The 25,843-nt window shown below is 39.2% G+C and overlaps 1 protein-coding gene and 2 pseudogenes across 3 annotated transcripts; all 3 read left to right on the top strand.

Annotated features, from left to right (window-relative positions):
* Positions 1 to 5,852: 5,852 nt before the first annotated feature.
* On the top strand, positions 5,853 to 8,894 carry LOC308518757 (hsc70-interacting protein-like). The gene has a single exon (XM_081090512.1). It carries the CDS (start codon positions 7,367 to 7,369, stop codon positions 8,471 to 8,473), a length of 1,107 nt encoding a protein of 368 aa, XP_080946638.1. The 5' UTR covers positions 5,853 to 7,366; the 3' UTR covers positions 8,474 to 8,894.
* On the top strand, positions 7,072 to 10,571 carry LOC308518756 (protein SPT2 homolog; annotated as a pseudogene). The gene is made up of 2 exons: positions 7,072 to 7,282; positions 8,793 to 10,571. The product of its transcript is annotated as a protein SPT2 homolog (transcript).
* A 2,680-nt stretch (positions 10,572 to 13,251) lies between these two features.
* Positions 13,252 to 14,712, top strand: LOC308518610 (protein SET-like; annotated as a pseudogene). Its single transcript has 2 exons — positions 13,252 to 13,280; positions 13,915 to 14,712. The product of its transcript is annotated as a protein SET-like (transcript).
* The last annotated feature ends 11,131 nt before the right edge of the window (positions 14,713 to 25,843 follow it).

The raw sequence follows: 25,843 nt of genomic DNA on the forward strand, positions 1-25,843 counted from the left end.
AAGAATACTGGTGTCACAGACAATTCACATTCCTCATGAAGGGATCAAAATTCTGCCACCGGATGCCAATACTTGGAATCTTAATCTTAAACTGTTTGTGGAGGAGCAGGACTCCTCCCAAGGAAATGCTCTTCTCTGCTGCCCCCTAGTGTAGATATTAGGGATAGCATCTTCTAAAGCATCTGCTCATATCATTTTGCAAGGACTGGAAGGCCCCAAGCTCCGAATGCCTTGTGTACTCACGTTTTCTTTTTGATTCAGCCTCTCCTGCAGGCAGGGTCTCTGACTCTCTCATGTATGTGAGGGGCCTATCCATACGTGTGTCTTACAGGTGGTTATTTTCTGTTGCTAATCTGTCATATCTATTTGATTATTAGACCAGAAAAGAACCTTGAGTTTAGAGAGAAGTTTGTTTCTCCCCCACATAAGCCATTAACCTGATATTTCATAGAGTGTAAACTTTGGAAGTACATCTACTCCACCCTGTCCTGAACTAAGATTTATCAAGTTATCTAAAGAAACATTTTTGGGACTGGATGATTTTATCAATGAAATTTGGAACAATCTACTAATTTAGTTTCTGGATGTAAAGTTTTTATTTACCGTCCAAAGGTGGAAATAAAGAGGACACAGCCTTGCATTGTGCATGTAAATTTTCAGGTAAGTTAAGAAAGAACCTGTAGTTCTCCCCCATTTCTTCCTAAGAGGTTTCCATGATGATACCTGGTTCCAGGAGGGAACATCAGCCTATTTGCCTCAGCTTTAGGCCTTAAGGCTCCAAACAGGAGCCTGTTGACCACCCCCACCTGTACATGTCCTGTTGTTTTGGGGTTGTCTTAGAAACATAACCTGCCAAGTGTGCTGTGCTTTTCCTAAATATCACTCTGCTCCACCATTTCCCAAAACGTTTTATATACCAAATACTACCTCATTGTTCTTCATATTCATTTGTATGCAAATTAACTGAACAGAATAGAAGGTTTAGTAAGTTACCAAAATCCATCCATAAATTTTGTAAGATAAAGATGTCTCCTTAGATCAGTTGTGAAAATGTGCCTTATAAAATAAACTAGAGGCCTGGTGCACAAAAATTTGTGCACCCAGGGGGGTCCCTCAGCCTGGCCTGTGCCCTCTTGCAGTCTGGGACCCCTCGGGGGATGACCACCTGCTGGCTTAGGCCCGCTCCCCGGGGGATCGGGCCTAAGCTGGCAGTCATACATCCCTCTGGCAGCCTGGGAGCCCTCGGGGGATGTCCACTTGCAAGCGGGGAGCAGGCCTAAGCTGCAGTTGGACATCCTTAGTGCTGCTGAGGAGGTGGGAGAGGCTCCCACCACCACCGCTGTACTGTCATCTGTCAGCCTGGCTTGTGGCTGAGAAGGGTTCCCCTGGTGGGAGTGCACTGACCACCAGGGGGCAGCTCCTGCATTGAGCATCTGCCCCCTGGTGGTCAGTGTGTGTCATAGTGACCAATCATTCTGCTGTTAGGGTCAATTTTCATATTACCCTTTTATTATATAGGAGTGCATGGCCAACTTGGGTGAGGGGCTGATGGCTGTTTGCAGCCTGGCCACAGCCCCTTCAGGGTGGGGGTCCCCGCTGGGGTGCCTGGCCAGCCAGGGTGAGGGGCTGATGGCTGTTTTCAGCCTGGACAAGCCCCCCAGCAGGGACCCTCACCCCTTGAGGGTCTGGCCAGCCTGGGTGAGGGGCTGATGGCTGTTTGCAAGCTTGCCACAGCCCCTTCAGGGTGGGAGTCCCCCATGGGGTGCCTGGCCAGCCTGGGGAGGGGCTGAGGGCCGTTTGCAGGCTGGCCATGGCCCCCAGCCACCCAAGCTCCCAGTGGAGGCTTGCTGGAAGCAGGTATCTGGGATTTATTTAGCTTCTATAATTGAAACTTTATTGCCTTTTGTGGAGGCCACTGCCGGCTCAGGGCATGCGGGAAGCTTGGCTTCCTTCTTCGCCTGGGCAACCAAGCCTCCTGCTTGCTCCAGCTCCATGGCTGCTGGCTGCCATCTTGGTTGGGTTAATTTGCATATAGTCACTCTGATTGGCTGGTGGGCATGGCTTATGGCTTAGCAAAGGTACTGTCAATTAGCATCTTTGTCTTTTATTAGTGTAGATGGTGTTGGGACATGGGGCAAACAGTAGGTCACAGATACAGGATGACTAGCAGGATTTTTCCTGATTCGAGAGGCAGGTGGACATTAGTGAACATTTCCTGTGGGACCACTTTTCATGAGCATGTCCTGCAGCTGAACACCAGCATCTGGAGAGTACTGCTTCCCTGTCAGTCTAGTGAGCTGCGTGGTCCCATCTTATAGTCTCTCTGGAGGCAGAGGGAAGGCACTGAGGCTCAGTCTGTCAGCAATGAATATTCTGAGCTATAACACAGGAGAATTTTGCCTGGCTGGTATTGCTCAGTGGTTAGAGGGTCAGCCCACATGGGAAGAGTCGCAGGTTTGATTCCCAGTCAAGGGCAATACCTGAGTTGCAGGTTTGATCCCCCATGAGTACAGGAGGCAAATAATCGATGTGTCTCCCTCACATTGACTTTCCTCTCTTTTTCCTGCTCCCTTCCTCCCTTCCACTCTTTAAAAGATTAATGGAGAAAATATTCTCAGGTGAGGACTAACCAAAAAGATAAAAAAGGATTTTTTCCAAGGTACAAAATGAAAATCCTGAGAAATCTGTTCTGTGTTCAAAAGAACATTGCTTATAAAAGTTAGAACCAGGCTCAGGTAGATTCCAGGGACTCCAAGCTTTAGGGGTTCCCTTTCTCAGAACTGCTAGGATTGCACATGAAGAGGTGCAGATTATGAAAGGAGCCACTTTGGGCTAAACAATTAGGAAGAATTTTTATTCTCTTTAGACTAAGAGACCAGGCTTGGTGAGCAAAGAAAAAACTTGTGTTGCCATCACAACAGTCTAGCTTATCATTTATAAACTAGAGGTCCATGCATGAAATTTGTGCACTAAGGGGGGTGTCCCCTCAGCCCGGCCTGCTCCCTCTTGCAGTCCAGGAGCCCTCCAGAGATGTCCTACTGAGGGACCTAAGCTGTCAGTTGGACATCCTTAGCACTACTGCGGAGGTGGGAGAAGCTTCCGCCACCACTGCTGCACTCAGTGGTGAGCCCATCTTCTGGTTGAGCAGCATGCCCCCTGTGGGAGCACACTGACCACCAGGGGGCAGCTCCTTCATTGAGCTTCTATCTCCTGGTGGTCAGTGCATATCATAGTGACCAGTTGTTCTGCCATTTGGTCAATTTGCATATTAGCCTTTTATTATAGGACCAGAAGCCCATTGCACAAAGATTCGCGCAATAGGCCTTCCTTCCCCTGGCTGCCGGCACCGGTTTTCCTCCGGCACCCGGGACCCAGGCCTTTGGTCCGGCTGCAGAGGGGCTTGGCTTCTCCGCTGCGGCTGCAGTGGAGAAGCCAAGCGTCTTCAATCTTTAGTCTTTGCTCCATGCCTGCGTATGCAAATTAACCGCCATCTTTGTTGGGTTAATTTGCATAGTTGCTCTGATTGGCTGGTGGGTGTAGCGGAGTGACACCAATTTGCATGTGTCTCTTTTATTAGTGTAGATTATCCCATGTTTTCCTCTAGAACATTTTTCCTAAAATGAAAATAGCTTTGTGTGTGCAGTTTACTTAAGCAATAAAATATAGAGTTAATTCAAAATTCTACCCTGAGTTAAAAAAACTGCTATCATTTTAAGTATATCCCCGTTCAGACATCTCTACATGTGCACATTTTCTTTCTTCTGTTTTCTCTCTATTTAATTTACTATTTTAGATTTTAATATGGCTGCAAAAAATGTAAATTTTCAACTTTTATTCCTAATATGTGCATTTATGAGTGAACATTTTTTCATAAGTTTTGGTATGTGATATTATCATTCAGTTCAACTTATTTTTTAACTTGAATTGTGATGTATTTTTTGGGTTAGACATATATTTCACAACTTTTAAATATAAGGAGTTTCTAGGTACCTCTGTTCCTGATTTCTGGATTAACTACAATAACAACAAGAAACATATTGTATATAATTTCAGTTCTTTGAAGTTAGTTGAAACCTGCTTCATAGTCCAGCAGGTTCACTTAAAAAATAATTGAAGTGCTCCTCCGCTGCCATCTCATGTGCATCTTGGGAGCAGCACCTCAGTGCAGGTCAGCAGGACAAGGGGGTGGCTATAGTGGAGCATCTCTAAGTGCTGAATGAAATGCTATTTAGGAGTGTGTTTCAGAACTTTTAAAACTAGGAACTTTCCTATCATCAACAAATGACAAGTGCTGGCAAGGATGTGGAGAAAAAGGAACCCTTGTGCACTGCTGGTAGGAATGCAGCCACTGTGGAAAACAGTATGGAGTTTCCTCAAAAACTTAAATATGGAACTCCCATTTGACCCTGTAATCTCACTTCTAGGACTATATCCCAAGAAATCAGAAACACCAAGCAGAAAAATTATATGTACCCAGCACAATTTACAATAGCTAAGATTTGGCAACAGCTAAGTGCCCATCAGCAGATGAATGGATTAAAAAACTATGGTACACTTACATAATGGAATACTATGCAGCTGTAAAAAAAGAAATAACTCTTACTATTCACAGTAGCATGGAGGGACCTGAAGAGCATTATACTGAGCTAAATAGGCTAGTCAGAGAAAGATAAATATCGCATGATCTCACTCATTTGTGGAATCTAATGAACAAAATAAACTGATGAACAAAAATAAATCCAGAGAAAGAGAAGCATCAAACAGACCGTCAAACCTCAGAGGGAAGACAAGGGAGGGTGGGGGCAGGGGAGAGATCAACCAAAGGACTTGTATGCATGTGAAACTTTGGAATAACATCTTCATGCCTTTAGCAGGAAAGGTTGTTGGATACAGTGGGTTATCTGAATGTTGAATGCAGTTTGCTGCTGAGGTTGTTGAAGTGTTTTACATCCTCACTGAAGTCTTTGCGTGAGGCTATTGGTTCTGAAAGAGGTATGCTCTGTCTCTGAAGGAGAGAGGTGTATTAAATTTATTATGATTATAAATGTATCTAGTTTCCCTTGTAGCTCTCTTATATGTTCTTTGATTTCATGTTATGAAGTGCTTGTGAATTTGGATATTCCTGGTAAAATGAAATTATTGATATGAAGTGCTCTTTATTTATAGTAATGCTTTTTGCCTTCAAGTCTTCTGTATTATCATATACTTTTTATTTGGCTTATGTTTGCTTAATATATTTTTTCCATTCTTTCACTTTTGATAACTTTGTACCCTTGGGTTTTCAGTAGCTTTCAGTTTTTATATTAGTTATGAGTAAAATGAGTTGATTTTGGTTCAGTATTTTTCCCCATTCAGTTCTTCCAACATTCTTTATTATATAATGCATATTTTCCCACTGACCTAAGGAGATATTTTTATTTTACCAAATTTCCATATGTATTTGAGTCTATTACTGGACTTTGTTTTCTGTTCCATCAGTTTATCTATTTTCAGGACATTGCCCAAGTTTTTAAATTACTGTAGTTTATAACACAATACATTGTTCTATCTGGTTGGGGTAGTTTTTACTCATTTATTTGTTTTTCTCAGAATTCTATTTAAAAATATTTTTATTAATTTCAGAGAGAAAGGGAGAGGGAGACAGAAACATCAATGATGAGAGAGCTGTCTCCTGCATGCTCCCCACTGGGGAGATCAAGCCTGCAACCAGGGCATTTGCCCTGACCAGGAATCGAACTGTAACCTCCTGATACATGGGTCAACCACTGAGCCATGCTGGCTAGGCCAGAATTTTCTTTTTTTTTTTTCTTTTTTTTAAAATATATTTTATTGATTTTTTACAGAGAGGAAGGGAGAGAGATAGAGAGTTAGAAACATCGATGGGAGAGAAACATCGATCAGCTGCCTCCTGCACATCTCCCACTGGGGATGTGCCCGCAGCCCAGGTACATGCCCTTGACCGGAATCGAACCTGGGACCCCTCAGTCCGCAGGCTGACGCTCTATCCACTGAGCCAAACCGGTTTCGGCGCCAGAATTTTCTTTTACATTTTTCATTTTAACATGTGAACTTAAATGAGCTTGTTTTGGTCTTTAAAATCTTGCTGATATTTTAATCAAATCATAATAAATTTATAATCAACATTGGGAGATTGACATCATTATGATTTTTCTTTCCAAGAATATGATGTTACTGTCCAGTTGTTCAAGGTCTGTTATTGGGTAGCATTTTAAAGTTTTATTTATACAGATTGTGGATCATTCCTAGGCATCTTATGTGTTTTGTTGCCATTGTACATTTTCTTTTATTATATATTTCATGTACTGTTTTAAAGGATATGTATTTATATGCATGTTATCTCTCCCTTCCTTTCTGAAATAAATAAAAAGATATTAAATAAGTAAGATTATTGATTGTTAGTAAAAAAATCGATATGAACTTTTGTTTCTTCACCATATAAGCAAGTATTCAGACATTTTGGGAGTACGTGTCCATCACCATTTTCTGAACTAAGATTTTAAAAAATATATGGTAATATTGATTTTCAGAGAGAGAGGAAGGGAAAGGGAGAGAGAGACTGAAACACCAATGAGATAGAGCTATCACTTCAATTGGCAGCCTCCTGCATGCCCCCTTCTGGGGATTGAGCCCACAACCCTGGCATGTGCCCTGACCAGGAATCGAACCAGCGACCTCTTGGTGCCTGACAGAATACTCAATCCACTGAGCCAAACAGCCAGGCTGAACTAAGATTTAACAATTAAACTAAAGTAACTTATTCTCAACTGAATGATTATGTCAATGAATGTGGAAAAATCTACTAATTTATCTGTGGATGTAAAACTTTTATTTAAAGTTTCAAAGGTGGGAGCGCAGCGTTGGACCTGTAAGGATATAAGCCGTTTGAGGAAGGTGGTGGGCAGACCACCTTGGACAGCGCCAAAAGTGGTGGTGCTGAGTAGAGATAAGAAAGAGGTGGACAGCCAGTTCATTTGGCTGCAGCTGGCCACCAGGTAAGATGCGTTCTCATTTCTCTCTGAGAGGCGGCCCATTCTATCCAGTTCGGTCAACATGGATTTCAGGGAAATTCTCATGATAGCTTCTAAAGGACAAGGAACCATCAGCACACTGAAAAGGTATAATTTGGCAGTGGGTCCTGCCAAAAAGACCCAAAAGTTAAGGGTGTCCAATCAGCAGTGTGCAAGCTTTTCTCAAAAGAAAAGAGGAGGAGCTCAGAAGAAAAGCCATAGAGGAAAAGGAGAAAAGAAGAACTACTCAAAAAGTGAATTGAGCCCTTCCACACGGTGTGGCTGAGGGAGCGCCCGTCCCTGCAACCCCGCCGCCGCCTGCCCCCGCTTCCCCCGCCATGGACCCCCGCAAAGTGAGCGCGCTCCGGGCCTTCGTGAAGATGTGTAAGCAGGACCCGAGCGTCCTGCACAGCGAGGAAATGCGCTTCCTGAGGGAGTGGGTGGAGAGCATGGGAGGTAAAATACCACCTGCTACTCGTAAAACTAAATCAGAAGAAAATAAGGAGGAAAACACAGATAGTCAGAAGGTGGAGGAAGACATAAAGACAGATGAACCATCAAGTGAAGAAAGTGACCTAGAAATCGACAATGAGGGTGTGATTGAACCAGACACTGACGCCCCTCAAGAAATGGGAGATGAAAATGTAGAGATAACTGACGAGATGATGGATCAGGCAAATGACAAAAAAGTGGCTGCTATTGATGCCCTAAATGATGGTGAACTACAGAAAGCCATAGACTTGTTCACAGATGCCATCAAGCTGAATCCTCGTTTGGCCATTCTGTATGCCAAGAGAGCCAGTGTCTTCATCAAATTACAGAAGCCAAATGCTGCCATCCGAGACTGTGACAGAGCTATTGAAATAAATCCTGATTCAGCTCAGCCTTACAAGTGGCGAGGGAAGGCACACAGACTTCTGGGCCACTGGGAGGAAGCAGCCCATGATCTTGCCCTTGCGTGTAAATTGGATTATGATGAAGATGCTAGTGCAATGCTGAAAGAAGTTCAACCAAAGGCCCAGAAAATTGCAGAACATCGGAGAAAGTATGAGCGGAAACGGGAAGAGCGAGAGATCAAAGAAAGAATGGAAAGGGTTAAGAAGGCTCGGGAAGAACATGAGAAAGCCCAGAGGGAGGAAGAAGCCAGACGACAATCAGGAGCTCAGTTTGGCTCTTTTCCAGGTGGCTTTCCTGGGGGAATGCCTGGTAATTTTCCTGGAGGAATGCCTGGAATGGGAGGAGGCATGCCTGGAATGGCAGGAATGCCTGGGCTCAATGAAATTCTTAGTGATCCAGAGGTTCTTGCAGCCATGCAGGATCCAGAAGTTATGGTGGCCTTCCAGGATGTGGCTCAGAACCCAGCAAATATGTCAAAATATCAGAGCAACCCAAAGGTTATGAATCTCATCAGTAAATTGTCAGCCAAATTTGGAGGTCAAGCATAATGCCCTTCTGACAAATAAAGCCCTTGCTGAAGGAAAAGCAACTTGGATCACCCAATGGATGTCGCAATAATACAACCCAGTGTACCTCTGACCTTCTCATGAAGAAAGCTGGGGTGCTTTGAAGAGAATCCCGACCCCTTTGCCCCAAACGCAGCTGTAACATTTTACAGTGGTTTGCCATTATGGTATTCATTCAGATAATGTTTTCCTACTAGGAATTACAAAGTTTAAACACTTTAAACTTTAAAAATACCTAAAAACAAATTAAAAGGGTGTGTTAAACCCTACATTTTTCTTTACTAAAAAAAAAAAAAAAAAGTGAATTGAGCTAAAACATGACAAGAAAGCAAGAGCTATGGCCAAGAGGACAAAGGACAATTTCCATGGTTAAATGGGATTCCTGTTGAGGAAAAGTCAAAGAAAAGACAGGCAATGGAAAGCCACACTAGTCAGGGAATAGACCAAGAGTATGAGATGGAAGAAGAGGAAGAATTCTTAGAATACAATCAGGCAGCATCAGAGCAGGAGTATGAAGAAGAGCAAGAACCTCCTCCCAAAGTTGAAAATAAACCAAAGGTCCCCCTTAAAAGTGCCCCAACATCATGACTTCACTGACCTACTCAGGCTGGCTGAGAAAAAGTAGTACGAACCAGTGGAAATCAAGGTAGTGAATAAAACCAGAAAAGTGGCCTATGACTGCACAAGAACTTAGCGAGGGAAGGAAGACATATGAAAAAGAAACCTGAGGCAGATGCAGGACTGCCTCTGACCAAAAAGGTGCCCTCTCAGACAGAAGGTATGGGCACGAAACCTAGCAGAATTTCTGGGGACAAGCATCCTTCTCCCAAGGGCACTGCCCTTCCTCGTGCTGAGAAGAAATCTAGACCCAGCACAGCTAATAAGAAACATTCAGGTTTGTTTTCATCCAAATCCATGCCAGGAGAGAGGCCCAAAGTAGGATCTAACAACTGCTCCCAACCCTCGTTTCGGGAGGACCATGACAGGCCTGTTTTCAATGGGGCTGGAAAGACCCACTCGAGCACCTATTCACCAAGTGTTCCAAAGGCTTCTGCTAATGGGACTCAGAAATCTGTTACTGAGCACAAAGCCAAAAATCTCCTCCCCATCCTAGCCATTTCAGACCTGGACCCATGGTCACCCCACATAAGGCTAAGAGTCCAGGTGTCAGGCAGCCAGGCAGCTCCAGCCCAGCTCCTGGGAAGCCCAGCACAGGGAGTGTTTGACCTACAGTTAGTTCTGGCTCCATGCCCAGGTGCCAGGATGGCAGCCCCAGCTCAGGACCTGAGTGATCAATCAGTGGGACCAAGAGGCCAGCCAGTGACTCAAATCCTCCTGGAAGGACAGTCAGTAGTACAGGGGGCTCTGGACGACCCATCAGTGGCTCAGGTGGTTCTGGGAAGTCAGAGGTCAGTTCTGGTGACCCTGGGTGGCCTATGCACAGTCCACATGACCGATGACCAGTGAGTGGCTCAATGCCCCCCAGCCCCCGGGAGGTCAGTCAGTGGCTCTGGGGGATCAGTAAGTGGTTCAGTTCCAGCTGGACGGCCTATCAGCAGTTCAGGCCCTAGAAGACCAGTGAGCAACTTGGGACCTGGGTGAAGAGTTAGTAGCTCAGATCCTCCCCATAAGCCCAAATGCACTTTTGTCTCAGAAACAGTATCTTCTAAGAATATCATTACCCAGCCCAGCAATGGACAGATGAATGGAATGAAGCCTTCCTTAGCTGGCTACAGATCTGCCCAAGGTCCTGAAAAGTTTCCCTTCCCTAGAGGTTACAAAAGACCATGAGAATGTGAAGAGGAGGAACATGAGGACTATGACTCCGAAATGGAAGATTTTATCGAAGATGAAGGAGAATCTCAGGAAAAAATATCCAAGCACATTCTTTGTCTATGACAGAAAAAAATACAAAGATGAAAGTGATTATGCCTTATGTTACATAGAGAGTAGTTGGAGAGAACAGCAGAAGGAAGAAGCAAAGAGTTTAAGACCCGGTATGCAAGAGGACTTTGAGGGAATGAGACGGGAGGAAGAAGCAACAAAATGCAGAGAGGTCAAGAAGCTGAAAAGACGTTAGCTGCTGCTTTTATTTATTTTTGTGAAACTCTGGAGACACTCTACTGCAACGAAGTCCTGCCTTCGGACTGAAGAAGCCCATTATCACTTTAGATTTATACTTGGGACCTCACGGACAAGGAATGGATACTATATATTTTGAGCGTAAAGTATTTTCAAATACCTTCCGGGGTAAAAGCTGTAGTGCAGATGACATAACTGCTCAGAGGTGCCGGCCTTGATCCTGATGAGCTATGCACTGTAATGTGGGCCCACTCCACAGTCAGCCAATCTTCTTTTGTTCCTTTGCTATTTTAAAAAGGAAAAAAGATTGCCTCTTGAATTCCATAATTTTGCTGATGGGTGAGTAGGGCAATGGCCGGCTCCCAATCAAACTTATTTTGTCTTTTTATGAGGAATCTGGCCCTTTCATGAATGTTGCCAGGAATAAAGTCACCTGTTCTAATCTATATGTTTGGATTGAGAACTTGAAAATGTAAGTAGGCTTTATAATTATATGGATGTCATCTCTGTGGCTTTGAAGTAAAAAGTAGAATAAATTATATTGTATTCTATATTCATGGATTGGATGCTGAGAATTCTTATTCACTGATTTAGGCGTTTAGGCAATTAACCAAAAAAATTTCAAGTTAAAAAACAAGTTATTCCATTTGGTGTAAAAATATTCTTTTCCAAATTTTTCTTTCAGATTTATTGTAAAATAGATAATGTTACTGTGCTGATTTTATTTAAAAAGTCATTTTATATTGTAGAAAAAATATATTATTCAAAGATTAGAGTTGAAAGAGTAATAGTTTAAAAAATAAGCAAGTGACACGTGAGGCTTCTCTTACTCCCCCACTATAAAGATATTTTGGAATCCAAAGTGCCCTTGTATCTCGTGATGTTAATGACTTTGCATTTTTATCTTAAAATTCCTTAGCAATTAATGACAAAACCCAAAAACTAAATTCATGTGTATCCAGGGGAAATAAATAAATAAAGTTTAAAAGGTGGGAAGGAAGAGTACCAAAATTTTGCATGGGGCATACTGATTTTAAGCTCATCATTAAGAAATAAAAATGAGAAAGACCCTACAATTGTCTCCCATTCCTTTCTAAAAGATTTAGTTGGAAAAAAAACTGGTGTAGGAAGAGAACTTTACCAGGAGTTTCTCTAATTTTTTAAAATTCTTTATTGTTTAAAGTATTACATATGTCTTCTTTTCCCCCCATTAAACTCTCCCCGGCTGCTCCCACCCCCAAGCACATGCCCTCACTCCCTGCTGTCTGTGTTCATTGGTTATGCTTATATGCGTACATACAAGTTCTTTGGTTGATCTCTTACCCCATCCTCGCACCCTCCCCTGCTTTCCCTCTGAGGGTGGATGGTCTGTTCGATGCTTTTAAGTCTCTGGATCTATTTTTATTCATCAGTTTATGTTGTTCATTATATTCCACAAATGAGTTAGATCATGTGATATTTATCTTTCTCTAACTGATTTATTTCGCTTAGCATAATGCTCTTCAGGACCATCCATGCTGTTGCGAATGGTAGGAGTTCCTTTTTACAGCAGTGTAGATGTACCATTGTGTAGATGTACCACAGTTTTTTAATCCACTCATCTGCTGATGGGCATTTAGGCTGTTTCCAATTCTTAGCTATTGTAAATTGTGCTACTATGAACATAGGGGTGCATACATCCTTTCTGATTAGTGTTTCTAGTTTTTTGGGATATATTCCTAGAAGTAGGATTACTGGGTAAAATGGGAGTTCCATATTTAGTTTTTTGAGAAAACTCCATACTGTTCTTTACAGTGGCTGCACCAGTCTGCATTCCCACCAGCAATGCACGAGGGTTCCTTTTTCTCCGCATGCTCTCCAGCACTTGTCATTTGTTGATTTGTTGATGATAGCCAGTCTGACAGGTGTGAGATGGTACCTCATTGTTGTTTTGATTTGCATCTCTCAGATAATAGTGACTTTGAGCATGTTTTCATATGTCTCTTGCCTTCCTTATGTTCTCTTTCAAAAAGTATCTATGTAGGTCCTGTGCCCATTTTTTGATTGGGTTGTTTATCTTCCTTTTGTTAAGTTGTATGAGTTCCCTGTAAATGTTGGAGATTAAACGCTTTTCGGAGATAACATTGGCGAATATGTTCTTCCATGCAGTGGGCTTTCTTGTTGTTTTCTTGATGGTTTCTTTTGCTGTGCAGAAGCTTTTTATTTCGATGTAGTCCCATTTGTTTATTTTCTCTTTAGTTTCCATTCCCCTAGGAGTTGTATCGGTGAAGATATTGCTTTGGCACATGTCTGAAATTTTGCTGCCTATGGGTTCTTCTAAGATTTTTATAGTTTCCCATCTCCCATTTAAGTCCTTTATCCATTTTCAGTTTATTTTTGTGTATGGTGTAAGTTGGTGGTCTAGTTTCATTTTTTTTAAGTATCTGTCTAATTTTCCCAAACCATTTATTGAAGAGACTTTCATTTTATTAAATATATTTTATTGATTTTTTACAGAGAGGAATGGGAGAGAGATAGAGAGTCAGAAACATCGATGATAGAGAAACACTGATCAGCTGCCTCCTGCACACCTCCCACCAGGGATGTGCCCGCAACCAAGGTACACGCCCCTGACCGGAATCGAACCCGAGACCCTTCAGTCCGCAGGCTGACGCTCTATCCACTGAGCCAAATCGGCTATGGCTGAAGAGATTTTCTTGACTTCATTGTTTGCTCTTGCCTCTTTTGTCAAATATGCAGCGTAGTGGTTTGGGTCAATTTCTGGGTTCTCTATTCTATTCCATTAATTGCTATGTCTGTTCTTGTGCCAGTACCAGGCAGTTTTGAGAACAGTGGCTTTGTAATACAGCTTGATATCTGGTATTGAGATCTCTCCTACTTTATTCTTCTTTCTCAGAATTGCCACAGCTATTTGGGATCTTTTTTTATTCCAGATGAATTTTTGGAGAGTTTGTTCTAGGTCTTTGAAATATACTGTTGGTATTTTAATGGGGAGTGCATTGAATCTATAGATTACTTTGGGTAGTATGGACATTTTAATGATGTTGATTCTACCAATCCATGAACATGGTATGTTCTCCCATCTGTTTATATCTTCCTTTATCTCTCTATCTCTTTTTTCAACATTCTGTAGTTTTATGAGTAGAGGTCTTTTACCTCCATAGTTAAGTTTATTCCTAGTTATCTTAATTTTTGTGTGTGCAATAGTAAATGGGATTGTTTTTTAAATCTCTCTTTCTGTAAGTTCACTATTGATGTATAGAAATGCCATAGAATAATGCTCAGCGTGACTTCAAGCCCGGCGACTTCCCAGCGTTCAGATCCTCGGACTTTCCTCACAGCATAGCCCCCAAACGTCAGTCCCTCGCTCCCACTTCAAATGAAGAAACCGAAACTGCCTCCAGCCCCCAAGCCAGAGAAGAAGCCGACCCTTAGGATGTGTCAAAGGGAGAAAAAGAACAGCAAGACGCGATTGAACATATTGATGAAGTATAAAATGAAATAGACAGACTTAATGAATAAGCCAGTGAGGAGATTTTGAAAGTAGAACAGAAATATAACAACTCTGACAACCATTTTTTTAAGAAGAGGTCAGAATTGATTGCCAAAATCCCACATTTTGGGGTAACAACATTCGTCAACTATCCACAAGTGTCTGCACTGCTTGGGGAAGAGGATGAAGAGGTGCTGCATTATTTGACAAGAGTTGAAGTGACAGAATTTGAAGATATTAAATCAGGTTACAGAATAGATTTTTATTTTGATGAAAATCCTTACTTTGAAAATAAAGTTTGCTCCAAAGAGTTTCATCTGAATGAGAGTGGTGATCCATCTTCAAAGTTCACTGAAATCAAATGGAAATCTGGAAAGGATCTGACGAAACACTCAAGTCAAACACAGAATAACGCCAGCAGGAAGAGACAGCATGAGGAACCAGAAAGCTTCTTTACCTGGTTACTGACCATTCTGATGCAGGTGCAGATGAGTTCGGAGAAGTCATCAAAGATGACATTTGGCCAAATCCACCACAGTACTACTTGGTTCCTGTCATAGATGATGAAGAAGGGGAAGGGGAAGAAGAAGATGATGATGATGATGAGGGGGAAGAAGGAGAGGAAGATGAAGGAGAAGATGTTTAATGAACACTGATGGGTCTCAACCTTTTTAAATTTTTTTCCAGTCCCTGGGAGCAAGTTGCAGTCTATTTATTCTTTTTCTTCCCCCGCCCCTTGTGCTCAGTCGCCCTGTTTTTGAGGTCTCTTTCCTCTCCTTTAGACCATCGTTACACCATGGTTCTCACCTTCTTTGGGGGGAGGGTATACCTTGAGCAGAATACAGTGGGAAAAGAATCTTTGCCCCTTTCTGTTCTAAATTCATTTTTATCCCTTCCTGTCTCAAAAAAACCTTCATGGAATCAACACCACCGTGCTCTGTGGGAAAAAGGGAAAACCTTCGCTCCCTTAGCTCTGCTGGGAGCTGGAGGTTGCTAGGCCCCTGTGTAGTATTGCATAGAATTCTAGCTTTTTTTCCTCCTTTCTCTGTATATTGGACTCAGAGATTACACTGTGTCTCTGTAAATATGGACAGTTAGCATTTACCAACACGTATCTGTCTACTTGTTTAAAAAAAGAGAAAAAAACTTTAAAAAGGGGGGGGTGGTTCAGCAAAGGGGGATTTGAGATGTTTGGGTGGGTTAAGTGGGCATTTTGAAAACATGGCTTCTACTTTGGCATGTTTAATTGGGATCTTAAACAGGCATCATTGCAGTCTAAGATGACACTTTATAAATAGAATTCTCTTCTAATGATTACTTGAACCCTGCCACTCGATGGGAGAATAAGCAGAACCTGTAGGATCTTATTCAGAATTGACATTTCTCTATTGTAATTTTGTTCCTGTTTATTTTTAAATTTTCTTTTTGTTTCACTGGAAGGGAAAGATAATGCTCAATTTTAAACATTAAAAGTTGGCCCTAACTGGTTTGGCTCAGTGGAAAGAGCATCGGTCTGTGGACTGAAAGCTTCCAGGTTCAATTCCCGTCAAGGGCATATACCTTGGTTGTGGGCACATCCCCAGTAGGAGGTGTGCAGGAGGCAGCTGATTAATGTTTCTTTCTCATCGACATGTCTAACTCTCTATCCTCCCTTTCTCTCTGTAAAAAATCAATAAAATATATTTTTAAAAAGTTTATAGGTTGCTTTGTTACAATAAAACTAAATGTGTACAAAAATGCCATAGATTTCCTGGCATTAATTTTGTATCCTACTACATTGCCAAATTCATTTATTAAGTCTAATCATTTTTTGATGGAGTCTTTAGGATTTTCTATGTACAGTATCATGCCATCTGCAAATAATGACAATTTTACTTCTGGTTTTCCAATTTGGATGCTATTTACTTCTTCTTCTTGTCTGATCGCTGTGGCTAGCACTTCCGGTACTATGTTGAACAGGAGTGGTGAAAGTGGGCATCCCTGTCTTGTTCCTGTTCTTAGAGGAAATGGTTTTAGTTTTTGCCCATTGAGTATGATGTTGGCTGTAGGTTTGTCATATATGGCCTTTATTATGTTGAGGTATGATCCTTCTACTCCCACTTTGCTGAGCATTTTTATCAGAAAAGGGTGTTGGACTTTGTCAAATGCCTTTTTTGCATCAATTGATATGATCATGTGATTTTTTGGTCTCTCAATTTATAAACAAATTAACTATCACGTTTACTGATTTGTGGATATTGTATCAGCCTTGCATCCCTGGAATAAATCCCACTTGGTCATGGTATATGATCTTTCTAATGTAATTCTAGATCCAATTTGCTAGAATTTTGTTGAGGATTTTAGCATTTATATTCATTAGGGATATTGGCCTGTAATTCTCTTTCTTTGTGGTGTCTTTATTTGGGTTTGGGATTAGGATAATGCTGGCTTCATAGAAAGAGCTTGGAGGTGTGCCTTCCTCTTGAATTTTTTGGAATAGTCTGAGGAGGATTGGTTTTAGTTCTTCTCTGAATGTTCGGTAAAACTTTCCTGTGAAGCCATCTGGTCCAGGGCTTTTGTTTGCTGGAAGCTTTTTGATTACTGTTTTAATATCATCAGTAGTTATGGGCCTATTCAGGTTTTTTTATTCTTCCTTATTGAGTTTTGGAAGCTTGTATTTTTCTAGGAATGTGTCCATTTCATCGAGGTTGTCCTGTTTGTTGGAGTAGAGTTGTTCATAGTATTTTTTCACAATCCTTTGTATATCTGTGTGGTCAGATTTTTGTTTATTTGTGTCCTCTCTTTTTATTTCTTGGTGAGCCTGGCTAGAGGTTTATCAATCTTATTTATCCTTTCAAAGAACCAGCTCTTGGTTTCATGGATCTTTTGTATTGTTTTTTGTTTGTTTGTTTGTTTTTTTGGTGTTTGTGTCATTTATTTCTGCTCTGATCTTTATTCTCTCCTTCCCTCTGGTTACTGTGGGCTTTTCCTGTTGCTCTCTTTCTAATTCTTTAAGTTGCAAAGTTAGATAATTTATTATGATTTTTTTTTTGAGGTAGGCCTGTAGAGCTATGAACTTCCCTCTCAGTACTGCTTTGATTGTGTACCATAGATTTTGAATTGTTGTGTTTTCATTGTCATTTGTTTCCAGGATGCTTTTTATTTCTTCTTTGATCTTTTTGGTAACCCAATCATTGTTTAATAGCATGCTATTTAACCTCCAAGTGTTTGATTTTTTTCATTGTTTTTATTGTAGTTGATTTCTAGTTATATGCCACTGTGATCTGAGAAGATGCTTGTTATGATTTCTATTTTCTTGAATTTGAAGAGACTTTGCCTGTGTCCTAATATGTGGTCTACCTTTGAAAATTTCCTGTTGTGCACTTGAGAAGAATGTATATTTTGTAGTTTTGGGATGAAATGTTCTAAAGATGTCAATTAAGTCCATCTGATCTAGTGAGTCATTTAAGATTGCTGTTTCTTTGCTGATTTTTTGTTTAGAGTATGTATCCTGTAGTGTTAGTGGGGTATTAAAGTCCCCTACTATGACTGCATTCCTATCAATCTCTCCTTTGATATATTCCAAAACTTGTTTTAAGTATTTGGGTGCTCCTGTATTGGGTACATATAAGTTTACCAGAGTTATAGCCTCTTGTTGAATTGCTCCCTTTAGCATTAAAAGAATGTGGTTAACTAAGTTGAAATTCACTATGATAGACCAGTGAAATAGTAAGGAATGTGCATGAACCACTTGAAATACATATAAATCAAGACATAATATCTGTAAGGAGTGTAAAATCACTGAGAATTCACATATAAACAGCTGTGAAATGAGTAGAATAGTGTTAACATTCATAATTCCCACTCAATTAATTGGCATTTTTGAAAAAAGGTGGTATAATCTTTTAGAATTTATGATTATAGAGCTCAGAGAACTCTCCAAAAGTCGTTAAAAACAATTAGAATTCACAATGATAGACCAGTGAAATAGTAAGGAAGGTGTATGAACCACTTGGAATACATGTAAATAGAGCCTTAATAGATGCAGGGCAATATTAAATCAGTGAGAATTAGCGTTCCAACATATTTGAAATGGGTTGGAGAGTGTTTAAATTCATAATTCCACCTGAATGACTTAGCGTTTTGGGAAGAATGTGTTCTAAAAATTTAAAATTTCTGGTTTTTAAAACCAAGCAAACATTAAAGAAGTGTTTCCAACAGATTTCACAAAGATAGATGAGGGAAATGATAAGAAAAGTGATTTTAAAACCTAGCATAAATGTAAATAGAGCTTTGATATCTGTAAAGTACTGTTAAAACATTAGAATTTTGCCTTCAAATGGTTGTGCAATGGCAGGGATAGTATTTTACATTCCTAATTCTGGCTCAATGAGTTGACAGTTTTGGAAGAATGTGGTGAAAATAACTTCAAATACACTATGGTACACCAGTGAAATAGTAAGGAATGTGTATGAACCATTTGGAATACATGTAAAAAGAGCCTTCATATGTGCAGGGAAATGTTAAATCAATGAGAATAAGCATTCCAACAGCTTTGAAATGGGTTGGAGAGTGTTTACATTGTAATTCCACCTGAAGGAGTTAGCTTTTGGGAATAATGTGTTTTACAAATTTCAAAAATTCCTGTTTTTAAAACCAAGAAAACTGTAAAGAAGTGTTTCCAACAGAATTCATAAGGATAGATAAGGGTAATGATTAGAAAAGTGGTTAAAAAACCTAGCATGAATGTAAATAGACCCTTAATATCTGACAGGTCGTGTTAAAAAATTAGGATTTTGCCTTCAAACAGTGGTGCAATGGATAGGATGGTGTTTTATATACATAATTCTGGCTCAATGAGTTGGTGTTTTTGGAAGAAGGTGGTGAAAATAACTTGAAATTCACTATAATAGACCAGTGAAATAGTATGAATGTGTATGAACCACTTGGAATACATACAAACAGAGCCTGAATATCTGAAGGGCAGTGTACAATACCTGAGAATTCATGTTCAAGCAGCTGTGAAATGAGTAGAAGAGTGTTATCATTCATAATTCCCACTCAGTTAATTGGCATTTTTTAAAAAAGGCGGTTTAAAGTTTTATTATTTAAATATATTTTATTGATCTTTTGCAGAGAGGAAGGGTGAGAGATAGAGAGTTAGAAACATCGATGAGAGAGAAACATCAATCAGCAGCCTCCAGCACATCTCCTACTCGGGATGTTCCCGCAACCAAGGTACATGCCTGTAACCGGAATCGAACCAGGAAGGTATCAGTCCACAGGCCAACGTTCTATCCACTCAGTCAAACCCAGGAGTGGGTAAACTTTTTGACTCGAGGGCCACAATGGGTTCTTAAACTGGACCGGAGGGCTGGAACAAAAGCATGGATGGAGTGTTTGTGTGAACTAATATAAATTCCAAGTAAACATCATTACATAAAAGGGTACGGTCTTTTTTTTTTTATTTTTATTTTATTTATTTTTTTTTTTAGTGTTATTCATTTCAAATGGGCCAGACCCGGCCCGCAGGCCATAGTTTGCCCATGGCTGGTCAAACCGGTTTTGGCAGGTGGTTTAACCTATTAAAATTTATGATTATAAGCTAAGAGAACTGCCCAAAATCTTTAAATAGATTAGAATTCATAATGATAGACCAGTGAATTACTAAGGAATGTGTATGAACCACTTGTAGTACATGTAAATAGAGCCTTCATATGTGCACGGCAGTATTAAATCAATGAGAATTAGTGTTCCAACTGCTTTGAAATGGGATGCAGAGTGTTTACATTCGTAATTCCACATGAATAAGTTAGAATTTTGGGAAGTATGTGTTTTAAAATTTTCAAAAATTCCTCTTTTTAAAACCAAGAAAACTGTAAAGAATTGTTTCCAACAGAATTCACAAGGATAGATAAGGGAATTGATTAAAAAAGTGACTGAAAAACCTAGCATACATGTCAATAGAGCCTTAATATCTGTAAGGTACTGTGAAAACATTAGGATTATCCCTTCAAACGGTGGTGCAATGGGTAGGATAGTGTTTTACATACATAATTCCAGCTCAATGATTTGGCATTTTTAGAAGAATGTGGGTAAAATAATGTTAAGTTCACTATAATTGGCCAGTGAAATGGTATGAATGTGTATGAACCACTTGGTATACATATAAATAGAGCCTTAATATCTGTAGGAAAGTATAAAATCACTGAGAATTCAGGTTCAAAGAACTGTGAAATGAGTACAGTAGTGTTAACATCTATAATTCCCGCTCAGTGAATTGGCATTTTTTGAAAAAGGTGGTTTAATCTTTTAAAATTTGTGATTATAAGCTCAGAGAACTGCCCTAAAGTTTTTAAATCAATTAGAATTCACAAGTATAGACCAGTGAATTAGTAACGAATTTGTATGAACCACTTGGAATACATATAAATAGAGCCTTCATATGTGCAGTATTAAATCAATGAGAATTAGCATTCCAAATCTTTGAAATGAGTTGGAGAGTGTTTACGTTTGTAATTCCACGTGAATGAGTTAGCATTTTGGGAAGAACGTGTTTTAAAAATTTTAAATTTCCTGTGTTTAAAACCACGAAAATATTTTTTTAAAAAAATATACTTTATTGATTTTTTACAGAGAGGAAGGGAGAGAGATAGAGAGTTAGAAACATCGATGAGAGAGAAACATCGATCAGCTGCCTCCTGCACATCTCCTACTGGGGATGTGCTTGCAACCCAGGTACATGCCCTTGACCCGATTCGAACCTGGGACCTTTCAGTCCACAGACCGACGCTCTATCCAATGAGCCAAACTGGTTTCGTCACTACGAAAATATTAAAGAAGTGTTTCCAACAGAATTCACAAAGGTAGATGAGACACATCATTAGGAAATTGATGGAAAAACCTAGCATAAATGTAATTAGAGCCTTGATATCTGTAAGGAAGTGTTAAAACATTAGGATTTTGCCCTCAAATGGTTGTGCAATGGGTAGGATAGTGTTTTACCTACCTAATTCTGGCTCAATGTGTTGGAGTTTTTTTTGAAGAATGCGGTGAAAATAACTTGAAATACACTATGATACACCAGTGAAATAGTAAGGAGTGTGTATGAAAAATTGGGGATACATGTAATTCGAGCCTTCATATGTGCAGGGCATTATTCAGTCAATGAGAATTAGCATTCCAATAGCTTTGAAATGGGTTGGAGAGTGTTTACATTTGTAATTCCACCGGAATGAGTTAACGTTTTGGGAAGAATGTGTTTTACAAATTTTAAAAATTCCTGTTTTTAAAATCAAGAAAAGTGTACAGAAGTGTTTCCAACAGAATTCAGAAGGATAGGTGAGGCAAATGATTAGAAAAGTGATTGAAAACCCTAGCATACATGTCAATAGAGCTTTCACTTGTGTAAGGTCATGTTAAAACATTAGGATTTTGCCTTCAAAATGTTGTTCAATGGGAAATACAGTGTTTTACATAACTAATTCCTGCTCAATGAGTTGGTGTTTTTCAAAGAGTGTGGTGAAAATAACTTGAAATTCACTATAATAAACCAGTGAAATAGTATGAATGTGTATAAACAACTTGGTATACATATAAATAGAGCCTTAATATCTGTCAGAAAGTGTAAAATCAATGAGAATTCACGTTCAAACAGCTGTGTAATGAGTAGAATAGTGTTAATATTCGTAATTCCCACTCAGTTAATTGGCATTTTTAAATAAAGGTAGTTTAACTTTTAAAATTTATGATTATAAGCACAGAGAACTGCCCAAAAGTCTTTAAATAGATTAGAATTCACAATGATAGAACAGTGAATTAGTAGCAAATGTTAATGAACCACTTGGAATACATGAAAATAGAGCCTTCATATGTGCAGGGCAGTATTAAATCAATGAGAAATAGCGTTCCAACAGCTTTGAAATGGGTTGGAGAGTGTTTACATTGGTAATTCCACCTGAATGAGTTAGCGTTTCGGGTAGTATGTGTTCTACAAATTTCAAAAATTCCTCTTTTTAAAACCAAGAAAACTGTATAGAAGTATTTCCAACAGAATTCACAAGAAAAGATGAGAAAAATGATTAGAAAAGTGATTGAAAAACGTAGCATAAATGTCAATAGAGCCTTAATATCGGTAAGGAAGTGTTAAAACATTAAGATTGCCATCAAAGGGTTGTGCAATAGGTAGGATAGCGTTTTACATTCCGAATTCCTGCTCAATGAGTTGATGTTTTTGGAAGAGTGTGGTGAAAATAACGAAATTCACTATAATAAACCAGTGAAATAGTATGAATGTGTATAAACAACTTGGTATACATATAAATAGAGCCTTAATATCTGTAGGAAAGTGTAAAATCACAGAGAAATCATGTTCAAACCGCTGTGAAATGAGTAGAATAGTGTTAACATTCATAATCCCCACTCAGTTAATTGGCATTTTTTAAAAAAGGTGGTTTAATCTTTTAAAATTTATGATTATACACTCAGGGAACAGCATGACAGTTGTTAAAGTGATTAGAATCCACAGGGATAGACAGTGAATTAGCAATGAATGTGAATGAACCACTTGGATTACATATAAATAGAGCCTTTTTAAGTGCAAGGCAGTATTAAATCAATGTGAATTAGCATTCCAACAGCTTTGAAATGGGTTGGAGAGTATTTACATGCGTAATTCCACCTGAATGAGTTAGTGTTTTGGGAAGAATGTGTTTTACAATTATCAACAATTCCTCATTTTAAAACCAAGAAAACTGTAAAGAATTGTTTCCAACAGAATTCACAAGGATAGATAAGGGAATTGATTAAAAACGTGACTGAAAAACCTAGCGCACATGTCAATAGAGCATTAATATCTGTAAGGTACTGTGAAAACATTAGGATTTTGCCTTCAAACGTTGGTGCAATGGGTAGGATAGTGTTTTACATACATAATTCCAGCTCAATGATTTGGCATTTTTAGAAGAATGTGGGTAAAATAACGTTAAGTTCACTATAATTGACCAGTGAAATAGTATGAATGTGTATGAACCACTTGGTATACATATAAATAGAGCCTTAATATCTGTACAAAAGTGTAAAATCACTGAGAATTCAGGTTCAAAGAACTGTGAAATGAGTACAGCAGTGTTAACATCCATAATTTCCGCTCAGTGAATTGGCATTTTTTGAAAAAGGTGGTTTAATCTTTTAAAATTTGTGATTATAAGCTCAGAGAACTGCCCTAAAGTTTTTAAATCAATTAGAATTCACAAGGATAGACCAGTGAATTAGTAACAAATGTGTATGAACCACTTGGAATACATGGAAATAGAACCTTCATCTGTGCAGGGAAGTATTCAATCAATGAGAATTAGCGTTCCAAATCTTTGAAATGAGGTGGAGAGTGTTTACATTCGTAATTCCACGTTAATGAGTTAGCGTTTTGGGGAGAACGTGTTTTAAAAATTTAAAACTTCCTGTGTTTAAAACCACGAAAATATTAAAGAAGTGTTTCCAACAGAATTCACAAAGGGAGATTAGGGACATGATCAGAATAGTGATGGAAAAACCGAGCATAAATGTAAATAGAGCCTTGATATCTGTAAGGTAGTGTTAAAACATTAGGATGTTGCCTTCAAATGGTTGTGCAATGGTGTTTTACATACCTAATTCTGGCTCAATGTGTTGGCGTTTTTGGAAGAATGTGGTGAAAATAACTTGAAATACACTATGATACACCAGTGAAATAGTAAGGAGTATGTATGAAAAATTGGGGATACATGTAATTCGAGCCTTCATATGTGCAGGGCATTATTCAATCAATGAGAATTAGCATTCCAACATGGGAGTGTCTACATTCGTAATTCCAACTGAATGAGTTAGTGTTTTGGGAAGAATGTGTTTTACAAATTTCAAAAATTCCTGTTTTTAAAAACCAAGAAAGTGTACAGAAGTGTTTCCAACAGAATTCAGAAGGATAGGTGAGGGAAATGATTAGAAAAGTGATTGAAAAACCTAGCATAAATGTCAAGAGAGCCTTTATAGCTTTAAGGTCATGTTAAAACATTATGATTTTGCCTTCAAACGGTTGTGAAATGGGCGAGATAGTGTTTTACATTCTTAATTCTGGCTCAATTAGTTGTCGATATTTGAATAGTGTGGTTAATATAACTTTAAACTCACTATTATAGACCAGGAAATAGTATGAATGTGTATAAAACACTTGGAATACATATAAATAGGGCCTTAATATCTATAGGGCAGTGTACAATCACTGAGAATTCATGTTCAAACAGCTGTGAAATTAGTAGAATAGTGTTACCATTCATAACTCCCACTCAGTTAATTGGCATTTTTGAAAAAAGGCCATTTAATGTTTTATTTTTCAAAATATATTTTATTGGTCTTTTGCAAAGAGGACGGGTGAGAGATAGAGAGTTAGAAACATTGAGAGAGAGAAACACCAATCAGTAGCCTCCTGCACATCTCCTACTGCGGATGTGCCCGTAAACAAGGTACATGCCGTTAACCAGAATCAAACCAGGAAGGTATCAGTCCGCAGGTCGACGCTCTATACAAGGAGCAAATCTGGTTTTGGCAGGTATTTTAATCTTTAAAATTTATGATTATAAGCTAAGAGAACAGCCCGAAAATCGTTAAATCGAATAGAATTCATAATGATAGACTAGGGAATTAATAAGGAATGTGTATGAATCACTTCGAGTACATGTAAATAGAGCCTTCAAGCCGAACCGGTTTGGCTCAGTGGATAGAGCGTCGGCCTGCGGACTCAAGGGTCCCGGGTTCGATTCCGGTCAAGGGCATGTACCCTGGTTGCGGGCACATCCCCAGTGGGGGGCATGCAGGAGGCAGCTGATCGATCTCTCTCATCGATGTTTCTAACTCTCTATCCCTCTCCCTTCTTCTCTGTAAAAAATCAATAAAATATATTTAAAAAAAAATAGAGCCTTCAAATGTGTAGGGCATTATTCAATCAATGACAATTGGCTTTCCAACAGCTTGGAAATGGGTTGCAGAGTGTTTACATTCATAATTCCACCTGAATGAGTTAGCGTTTTGGGAAGAATGTGTTTTACAAATTTCAAAAATTCCTCTTCTTAAAACCAAGAAAATTGTAAAGAAGTGTTTCCAACAAAATTCACAAAAATAGACAAGTGTAATGTTAGAAAAGTGATTAAAAAAACTAGCATAAATGTCAATAGAGCTTTCACTTGTGTAAGGTTATGTTAAAACATTAGGATTTTGCCTTCAAAAGGTTGTTCAATGGGTAGAACAGTGTTTTACATAACTAATTCCTGCTCAATGAGTTGGCGTTTTTCAAAGAGTGTGGTGAAAATAACTTGAAATTAGGTATAATAAACCAGTGAAATAGTATGAATGTGTATAAACAACTTGGTATACATATAAATAGAGCCTTAATATCTGTAGGAAAGTGTAAAATCACAGAGAAATCATGTTCAAACCGCTGTGAAATGAGTAGAATAGTGTTAACATTCATAATTCCCGCTCAGTTAATTGGCATTTTTGAAAAATGGTGGTTTAATCTTTTAAAATTTATGATTATACACTCAGGGAACAGCATGACAGTTGTTAAAGTGATTAGAATCCACAGGGATAGACAGTGAATTAGTAATGAATGTGAATGAACCACTTGGAATACATATAAATAGAGCCTTTTTATGTGCAAGGCAGTATTAAATCAATGAGAATTAGCATTCCCACAGCTATGAAATGGGTTAGAGAGTGTTTACATTCGTAATTCCACATGAATGAGTTAGTGTTTTGGGAAGAATGTG

The sequence above is a fragment of the Myotis nattereri genome (genome assembly GCF_964212035.1).
Source record: "Myotis nattereri genome assembly, chromosome: 4".
In the NCBI taxonomy this organism is placed as follows: Eukaryota; Metazoa; Chordata; class Mammalia; order Chiroptera; family Vespertilionidae; genus Myotis; species Myotis nattereri.